The sequence below is a fragment of the Papaver somniferum genome, chromosome 5 (genome assembly GCF_003573695.1).
Source record: "Papaver somniferum cultivar HN1 chromosome 5, ASM357369v1, whole genome shotgun sequence".
In the NCBI taxonomy this organism is placed as follows: Eukaryota; Viridiplantae; Streptophyta; class Magnoliopsida; order Ranunculales; family Papaveraceae; genus Papaver; species Papaver somniferum.
In genome coordinates this window covers 91,896,852-91,907,503 of record NC_039362.1, presented here as the reverse complement: position 1 = coordinate 91,907,503, position 10,652 = coordinate 91,896,852, and the positions used below count along the sequence as shown (strand labels likewise).

The following is a 10,652-nucleotide window of genomic DNA, read 5'->3' as shown; positions in this document are numbered from 1 at the left end:
GTTATAATTCTTTTCATATTTTGAAACATTGAGGACAATGTTTAGTTTAGGTTTGGGGGTATAGAGTATACACCACGATAACATGTTATAATTAAAAACAGAACTCTTTCTTTTTGAAAAAAAAATAAAAAAAAAATATATATATATATATATATAAATGAAAAAAATCATAAAAATGGAGCTCATTTACCTTGAAATTTTGACTCTTGTGCATGTATGTAAACATAAGGATTCTTAGTCTAGATATTTAGGCACCATGATTCTAGCACAATTCACATAGTGATAAGAAACTTGCACACGCACGATCTACCAATACATGTATAGCCTCGATCTTCAAGGTGTTTGATAGGAAGTTAGATTGCCAATCACTTTAGAATACTGAATGAGACTTGACTAGCTTGTTCTTTGGTTGGCTGGGATAGAAGTTGGAGGATACGTTAAGAAAAGCAACCATAGAATTTGACCGGATGCGTTCGATAAGGGCCACCTCTTGCTAAGAGTCATGTAATTATGTTTTTCTTTTTGTTCATGTATCAAAAGTGTCACTATGTTGTAAAGATCAAAGTTATTTCTTAAAAAAAAAAAAATATATATATATATATATATATATATATAAAAATGAAAAAAAATCATAAAAATGGAGCTCATTTACCTTGAAATGTTGACTCTTGTGCATGTATGTAAACATAAGGATTCTTAGTCTAGATATTTAGGCACCATGATTCTAGCACAATTCACATAGTGATAAGAAACTTGCACACGCACGATCTACCAATACATGTATAGCCTCGATCTTCAAGGTGTTTGATAGGAAGTTAGATTGCCAATCACTTTAGAATACTGAATGAGACTTGACTAGCTTGTTCTTTGGTTGGCTGGGATAGAAGTTGGAGGATACGTTAAGAAAAGCAACCATAGAATTTGACCGGATGCGTTCGATAAGGGCCACCTCTTGCTAAGAGTCATGTAATTATGTTTTTCTTTTTGTTCATGTATCAAAAGTGTCACTATGTTGTAAAGATCAAAGTTATTTCTTAAAAAAAAAAAAAAAAATCAGAAAATATAATAAATAAAAAAAAATATCAAGTATTTATTTATTCCATGTTTTGTCATGTTAAAGACAATAGTTCTCTCTTGTTCCAAAAATAAAAGAGAGTAATCAATGTAAATAAGAGTCATGTAAAGAGTCATCTTTTTGTTGTAAATAGTCTTGTAATAAGCAAGGAGGGTGCAGCCATCAATGTATAACGCGGGTAAACTGAAATATCACCAACTCATTGGGTGAACATTCACAATTCTCGTAAAGCCGGACAGCTAGCTTGGCTTAGAATTCGGTTCTTAGCCTAAAAACTATCTCTTGGTGATTAGTAGTCATAACTTCAAGTCATTCTAGAAACATGTGTAGATACACTTTACACTCTTATCACGTGTCTTTATTTGTTATCAGTGCTAGGATTGTGCCTTTGATAGCTAGATTGACATCTCCATTTTGCTGTGAGCTTAAACTGTCTTGCACATGTCACATTTGATGGAATATGAGCTTATATTTTGTCCTAGAACTTTGTAGGTACGTTCTAAGCAAACCTTCACGAGACTTCACTCGTCCACTAGGGACACTTAGTGGTTTAAAAGGCTTAGTGCATACGCTAAATGCATTCGAGAGACCAGCGACAGTGGTATAGGTAGCATTTCCTTAGTTTTTTTTTACTTGAGGACAAGTAAAATTCAGGTTTGGGGGTATTTGATGAGTCCTAAAAAGTGCATATTTCTATATTTTTCTTGGCATTTAACTCATCTTTTGTGCATTAATTCTACATTTTATCCCATATTCTGTATTTTCTTTGTTTTCAAGAATAAATATTTTTATTAATTAATTTTGCATTTTTAGGTAATAAATAAAGTTAGATGAATTGCGGAGCAGAAAAGAGCAGAAAAGTAGTGAATAGCCGGGAGGAATTACGCAAGGAAGCCGCGAAGAATGTTGTGCACAAGACCAAAAGGTTAGAACTGGGCTTGAAGAGGAAGAATTGTTCTTAAAGAAGATATGGGCTTGGCATATCCAAGGCCCAAAACCCTCACCCAGATCCATTTCCTATATCCATACCCATTTCCCTTTCTAGCCGTCAGATTGGACACATCTGAATCCAATGGTCGCAACATCGCCAGTACATCAAAGTCTGAAGCTCCTGTCTAACACTACAGCACCTAACTCCATCTTGCGCCGTTAATTTCGTTGTATTATACAATCCAACGGTCGCTACAATCTCTTCACGTATAGCCGTTAGATCGATCTATCATTTATACATCCCACGACTCAGCATCGCAGATCATCAAACTTTGCTATCTCCGCCTCACACCATAGTACCTAATACTTATACCCATCAACCAAACACACCCCAACCTTCTTCTCCATCGACTTCACCTCCCCCATCCCTCTGCAGAGAAACAACCACCACCTTCTCCATCACCACCACCAACTCTGCCGTACAGCCACGAGAAATCCAACCACCACCACACCCCTCTTCCAAATCCCATCACCAACTATCTCGCCCCTTCTCTTGAGCCATCTACTTCACTAATTTCACACGTTTCTCTGAAACCCTAAGCATGTGAAAATAGTGAATTAGGTCGAGCTAGAGCAGGAAAAGGACCAGGAGAGGCAGACACAGAGTGGGTAGAAGCGTAGGAGTGAAATTCGAGAAGTATGGGTAAGTTTCTACAAACCCTAATTTCAACTGTGTTTGGGGATTTTTGGGAATTGGGTGTATGAACCCTAATTATGTAAATTGGGTATAAATAGGACTTGCGGGTGTTGTTGTAGAGATATACCTGGACTAGCCAGTGTGTCACCCAAGAGCACTGGAATAGCTAGTTTCTCAAGGGTTGTAGTTCAATGCTCTGTTTATGTTCAATGTTTCAATTCCAGTTATTTAATGTGTTAAACATGTTCTAGTTTAATTTGCCAGGGTTTAGATGAAACCCTAGCTTAACATTTGTTATTCATGCTCTTATCAGTAGCCATGATGTGTTTAAATGCTCATAGTGAAACTCCATCTTAGGGCTTCAACACTAGCCTTTCACATTGGATGTCAGGCATCCATTGTAGTTAGAATCATCTAGTGTTGCTGAACTGCAACTCATGCTTAATTTTATATATTGTTCTTTTGATTAATTGTGCTTTAGCTAGACAGTTAATGCTTAGGAGGAGTACCTTAGTTGTGATAGGAGATTTCATATCAAAATGACCCTTGCTATATAGAGGATTGACATCCCTCTTGCTAGTGGTTATAGAAAGACAAAGTTACTGTCAGTGATGAATAATCAGTGTGAGTTAGAGGTGGATTCAAAGACCTTGGTATTTTGTTTACATTTGTTTCCAAATTCTTTTTTTTTTTTTATCTGTTAGCTGTACCTTTACTCCCTATTTTGTCACTGCCCTTGGTTTGTAGCCTTGGTTTGCATCTGTTTTGTTTATTTTGCAACTATCACTGCCCTGTAAATACTATTGTATATGCCATTGTTGTTCCATTGTAAATTCACTGCCTTGCCTTGTAAATGTCACCATCTTCTTTCTAACACTATCTTTGTATCTCTTTCTTTGTTTCATTGTCTCTCATTCTCTTTGTATGCCCCTGTCACTCTTATTGTTACACTATGCTTTGTAAATATGCACTGTCACTGCCCTGTAAAGCCTATGTCTACCTCTGTTTCATTATCTTTGTTTCCCTCACTGCCTTGGCTTGCTTTGCCTTTGCCACTGCCTAAATACCATTGTATATGCCACTGTCACCTTTAACTCACCTTGTATAGGCCCTGTTTTGCTCTCTTTGCGTCATTGTGTCATTGTCACTCATTGCATTTAGATTAACTAGCTTAGGAATGCTTCAATACACCCCAAGTCCCTGTGGAATGACCCTGTCTTGCACACATTACTACAATTTGACCCTGTGCACTTGCAGGTTATCACTGTAGGCATCCATTTATTCATCTTATTTACACATCTATATTCGCCTACCAAAGATCTAGGTAAATATTCAATCCGAACATTTTTGTTATTCCCCTTTTTGTAGTCAGAATACTACAACAACAATATGATATGTTTCTCCCCCTTAGTCAATGCTTTACTCTTTCGTTAGATATAACGTTTAAGCACAATTGTCCTTTCATTAGTGATTGCAAATCACTTGTTTACTCCATATATTTCTCCCCCTTTTTGTCACAAAATGACAAAGGTTCGAGCAAATAAAGGACAAACGGAAAGAATCTTACAAATCTAAAAGACTTGTAAATAATCTATAATAGTTAAGCATGAAGGTTTCACATACCACTTTAGATAACCAATATTAAAACCGAAACTACAAGTAATTTAGTTTTAATATGTTATCAAGGAAACAATTGCCCGAAGCAATTTTCCCTAATAGTTTAACAAATTTGTCTAAGAAACTTAATTCCCTTGTTAAACAGGTTGCATATGTATAACCGCTTGTTTTGATAAGACCAAAATAAAAATCAGACTTAACTTTATTTCTCTCATCAGGATCTAATTATCCAGAAAATAACTTAGATCTTTCCCTTTAGACAAGACAAACACTAGGTTAGTTAACTAGTTTTTCTTGTCAAGGCATTCGATTAGGCTTGAATAACCGAATCCTTCAATTTCATAAGTCTAACTAAGATTAGAATTAACTTATAGTTTCTCTTATCCGGAACAAATTGGACTAAACAAATGATCTCGTATTTTGTTAAGCCATAAACAATACATACAAACCAAAATAAATTGACTTGCACAATTATTTTCTTATCGAAGCAATTGAAACAATCATAGACATTATATCACCGCAACTGCACCGAATTTCGTTAAGCAAAAACACTTGATACCCAAAAATAAGCCAAGAAAATTGACATTGTTTTTCTTAACCGGAAATAATTGAATCATACGTACATACACACATCCATACACAATGATGTAATATATCAATTGTACCGAAATTTTGTTAAGCAAAAGCAAAATATATGCAATATGAACAGGTTTTTCTTAAACAAGAAAACGATTAACTAACAAATTCGTTACCCCAGATTTCGCAGCCTCTTCTTCCCGGAAACATATATCATTAAGCGCAAGTTCAAATGAGAACTCTCCCCCACTGTGTTGTCATCCTCTCGCAAGAACAAAAGAACAACAACAAAAGCAACCTTTACCAGAGAAAAATTGAAACAGTTTTAACTAATGTGTGCCAATAGCAAAAGTTGAAAACCCGAAACTCATATGTTATTACTTTCATGAGATTACATGACTGCAATTCACTTCTCTTGCGGAAGCTGAAGACGAGAATTTCTTATCATTCTGATACTAATCAGAAATGCATAAATTCCGATGTGATTTTACGAATATAACTTTCGTCAAAAATCCACCATCAACACTAACGTTCCTCCTTAAACAATAACAACAAAATTCCTACACGGATTTGAGAAGAGCTTGAGAATGGACAATGGTTGTCCGGTTTTGAGGAAAAAAATGGATATGATAATATATTTTCTACTTTATTGCGCAAAATACATAATGGTTATCTGTTTTATACTAAATTATACGATATATATACAAGACCCCGATCATTTTCCTATGGACTCCACTAAGTTACGAGGATTTTAAGCTAAAAAGGGACAATCATTATCCAACTTCTGCTTTTTTAAAGATGGACAACCATTATACGTCCACTACCTCTACGATCCCAACTATGGATTTTTTGACTACGGATTTTTTGAACCGGGAGAAGGCTAGAAAGATCCAATAAATCATGTCTTATATTTCAACAATGATTCTCTACGGACCGAGAGAAAAAAACCAGGTTAAAACCGCCTCTCACAGTTATTTTTTTTTTATTATTATTTTTTATTTGTGGATCCCAGTGGACCCGCACCCCTCGGTAGACGTGCGGGGTGGATTTGTGAGAGGGTTCGTTAAGAGTTTTTGTTTGCGCCCGAACTATGGATACAGGAGGCCGATTTGGGGGTGCATGCACGTGTATACTTACAGTAGTTTCACATGTTCTTTGCTTCAATGCCAAATTTTCCGGTCCCAAAATAATTTTTAAGTAAAAGATTGGAAAATTAAAGGTGTACGTGAATCCAGTGTTGTAATTTGTAAACAAAAATTGAAGTTACGTACATAGGTTACTGTGTACTATGAACAACAATCCATGATGATCCAGCTAAGTATTCATATGTACGTACTAGAATATATACTTGTTAATTGATTTCAGTCGACAGTTTGATTTCTGTCCATGCAGGTCCATACTTTTTTGACCTAAAGTTGAGGCGAACGTTGTGGGAATTTAAAACTGAACTATACGTACCATCATCGCCAGAAGCATGAAGAATCACTTCCTTTATTATAACGCATGAGCTCTTGGTCCAGTACTCCAGTTGTTTTGAGCTTTTGGTTAGCTGTTGTCTTTGTACATCCCTTCTAATACAAATTCATCTGTAGCGAAATCAAATCTCCTAGTCATGTAGGATTTTTTTTCTTTTTTCTTGATATGTCATCCGTAGGAATCAAGGTGCCGCGGTCCTCTGAAGTTTTGAATTCAGGCCGTAAACGTATCAATCTCCACAATTGTACCAGTAACCATTCACTTTGAAATGCATCTACTTCCAGGCACATATTGCTGGGTTTGTTATCTGTGATTTTATTGCGGCATCTGCTTCAAGGCATAGGATGCAATGCTAGTGGTAAATAAAAATTCACCTGGAAGTAATGGCCCCAATAGAAAGTTCAAAAAAAAGAAAAGAAAATGAATCAGTTCCTTTTCTTGTTCAGTCTGCCTGGAATGACTGTAGTGCAGTACTACTGTTTCTGTGGGAGAGAGCTTTAAATTTGCACGCAGTTAAGGAGGGGTCGGAAACTAGAAATAAAAAGAAAAGAACATGAACGCATGATGCTGCTGACACCAAGAAACCGTGTCAAAGATTCATCATCATGAGAATCCATCTGGATATCTTTTTCTCATCTCGAGGTCTTTTTCTAGGTGCACCCATTCGATTACTCCGAAGAGCCAAAACCTTCATTCTTCTTCTATTTATTATGGAAATATTGATTCTATTCTTAAACATTAAAGCGACTTCCGTCATCCTATAAAATATAAGTGTAAGCTGTTTACCAAGTTTAAGGAGCCACCTGATAGCCACATGAGATGATAAAGATTCAGCATGATGAGACTGGATAGTCAACTCTGGTCTTCTTATCAGTCACTGTTTGACCTCACCAGAATTTTACTCCTGAATATCTTAAACCCTATTTGACTAATATGTATTACCCAAAATAACTTCAAAATCATCCATCACTGAACCCCTTCTACTAAATTCAATATGAACCTTCCAGTCACCTGTTTACCAGGCCGAACCTGACCTCCCAACAGTTCCAGGCTCAAACCTATGCTGCTTGTAGAACCGACGGCTGACTTGAAAACAATAGAAGCTGACCTCCCACCACTTCCAGGCTCAAACCTATGCTGCTTGTAGAACCAATGACTGACTTTAAAACAATAGAACGCCAAGTACACTGTCATGGAGAACCATGGTCAGCTCCAGATTATGGGTTTCTACTAGCAATCCACACTGATATTCATCGCTTGGTATAAATATGAGGCAATGCTCATTCAATCTCTGTACAGAAAGCAGTAAGAATAGAATACTGAACCAAAGAAGTATATATATTTCAAAGCTTGATGTATATATATTGAGCACGACTGATTACATTGGACAGACATAACAACGGGAACTAATTTACTAGAACAATATACTATATAGATCTCGTAGCTTCATTTCCTTTACCAAGTTCAGCAACAGTGACATAAAAAGAAAAAAATGATACAAATATAGGAACCTAAGTTCCTTATTTTTTTTACTCTATCAAACAAGACAGACTAACACAAATCAATACCAATAACTTTAACACGCAACAAAAAAGAAAAGAAAAGAACATTACCAAATGAAATACGACAACCTCTTCACTCACAAACTAATTCCATCTCAAAATTGATTCCTTTGTTTTTGATAATATGCTACTGCTTATTAGTGTTTTGATCTGTGGCTATCTGCGAAGTAGCATCAGAAACTGCTGCTACTGCTTGAGCCACACTCATTGTTTGGTAATGAGAAGTCAAAGGCTGAGTATAATATATTTGAGCATGGTTAGGATCCGAGTACTCATAAGCATAATTACCAGCATTAGGAGCTTGAATAGATTGAGATGGGTGATGCATTGGATGGTAACTAACAAAATGCGGCTGTTGATGCTGATCCGTAGCTGTGTGCATCATCTGTTGACCTCCAACTTGCCCTGGCGCAGTTGTTCTATAAACAGTTGATGCCATCTCGGGTTGTTTAGGTGGAGGAGCAGACCGAGGGGGATACCCAGGATTTTGTGGGGCAACAGATGTAGAGACCATAGTAGGAGTTGGAGGTGTAGGAGGTCGATTTGAAGAGATTTTTGATGTTTCACTCATATTTGGTTGCATAGACATGCTATAAGATTGAGTTTGATGAACGGGGACATAATACATAGGAATTTGTTGATCCATTTGATGGAGATGTTGTTGCGGTTGTTGTGGAACATACATTGGGTGATAGTAAGGTGATGAAATTGGTACCTGTCCTGCTCCATGTTGTTGGATGTAATGTGTGCCAGTTGCAGAGATAAACTGGTGCTGTTGCTGTTGTTGATCCAATTGTTGTGGAGGTAAAGCATACCCCGATTCCCGAATGTGTTGTTGTTCCTGCTGCTGCTGTTGCTGCATCTGGATTCGATAATTTAGATCTGAAACATCTCTTTTTGGATCAACAGCAATTCTGCTATCACTTGGTGGAACTTGTTGGGCAACTTGTTCTTGATAATAAACTTGTTTTGGTCTAGCCATCATGTTTGGAATACTATCTCTGTAAAATTAACAATCCAAATATGTATTTTCAGAACTCAAAATTCAAATTTAACTATGCAAAATCAAAATTCAAGCAATTTTGTGTTTTCTGCATATTCTAAGACAATTTCCTGAATGAGAATTAACATTTTAAAAAGAAATTTGTAGTACCTTGCAGTCCCATCAGGGGAGGGCAAATCAACACCACCACTAGTTTTCTGCTGCAATTGAGGTTGTGGAGGCTGAGGTGGTTTTCGAAACCCATACTCAGATCTCTCATCATCAGAGTAAACCCGATTATGGCTGTTTTCATTAACAACACCAGAAGCATTAACAGTACCAGAATGAACTCCAGCAGAGACAGTAATGGTAGTAGGAAGTGGAGGAGGAGATGAAAGTAACGCAAAACCCCCTTCATCCTGTTTATGTTGAGGAGGAGCAATATTCATATGTGAAAAATGATCTTCTAATCCAGCAACTTTCTGATCTTCAACATGAACCCTAATTGGAGGCAAATTAGACATTGAAGGTGAAGAAGTAGTAGACCCAAATGATGAATTAGTTTCCATCATAGGTGAATCAGGTATTGATTGAACATCTTGAACATTACCCCCCTTCATCTGTTTGTTCAAATTCCCCAATGATAAATCATTCTGATTATTCATTTCCACATGTTGATTACGATTATGATCTTGAATACGAACAACATCATCTAAACCTAACAAACAATTAACAGAAGCAGAATCAGCAGATAATCCTCTAGGTAAATTCCCAGAACCATTCAAAGCATCAACAAACCAAGATTCAGATTTAGAATCATCAAGTAATGAACCCATTGAAGCAGCCGTTTCAGGTTTTGAAAAGAACAAAAACAAACGAATCCTCGATGTTTTCACCGAAGCAGCCGAAGTACGATCATATTCTTCAATCATATTCTCAAGATCTTCATCAGTTGATACTGAAATCAGTGAATCCAAATCTTCATTTGGTAATTGATATTTCAATGTAAAAGAACGACCGTTTAGTAAAGTTCTTGAGATTTTCGACGAAAGTGAAACAAGCGATGAATGACGATCCACAACTACAATACGAGTATCACCACCGATATAACACAGAGATTTATCATGAGGCCGCGGGATTATATGACCGCCGTAACTACACATGAGACGGAGTTTTGAATTTGGGATGACTTGTGGTAATTGCTGTTCATTTTCCCATGAATCGTTGTTTCTTGAACGAGGTGATGTTGATGAGTCTATTGAGTCTGTGTAACCACTACCTCCGCCGCCACCCTGGTGGTTGTTTGTAGTGGTTGTTGTGGTTGTGGAGATTGGTGAGGGTGGTGGTGGTGGCAGTGATGGATCCATTTTGTTTGATGGTGGGTAGAGGTGGAGAAGAAACTCCACACACAAGAGAGTAAACTGAAATAATAAAAAAGGGGAGTGGATTATTACTAGGTTGATGCTCTTTATACGCTTCTAAAATCTAACTTCTTGCACTTTCTTCTCTTTTTCTTACTCGTTTCTCCTTTTGCTTAAAATTACAGTTCTGTCCTCCCAGATTTTTTAAAATATCCAAGGCTCTTAAATCACATATTAATTTCTGGAATGCATCTAGGTGTTTTGATATTATAAAATAATCAACTTCAGAAATTACCTCGCAGAAATTCAACCTTTTTGTTTTTAGGAGTTATTTTGAAATTATGTATCCGAAATAATTTCTAACCTTAATTATAGA

The 10,652-nt window shown here is 36.7% G+C and overlaps 1 protein-coding gene across 1 annotated transcript; it reads right to left on the bottom strand.

Annotated features, from left to right (window-relative positions):
* Positions 1-7,691: 7,691 nt before the first annotated feature.
* Positions 7,692-10,363, bottom strand: LOC113282205 (alpha-protein kinase 1-like). The gene is made up of 2 exons (XM_026531177.1): positions 9,087-10,363; positions 7,692-8,934 (listed from the first exon to the last, which is right to left on the bottom strand). The coding sequence occupies exons 1-2, from the start codon at positions 10,280-10,282 to the stop codon at positions 8,061-8,063; spliced, it is 2,070 nt and encodes a 689-aa protein (XP_026386962.1). The 5' UTR covers positions 10,283-10,363; the 3' UTR covers positions 7,692-8,060.
* Positions 10,364-10,652: the final 289 nt, after the last annotated feature.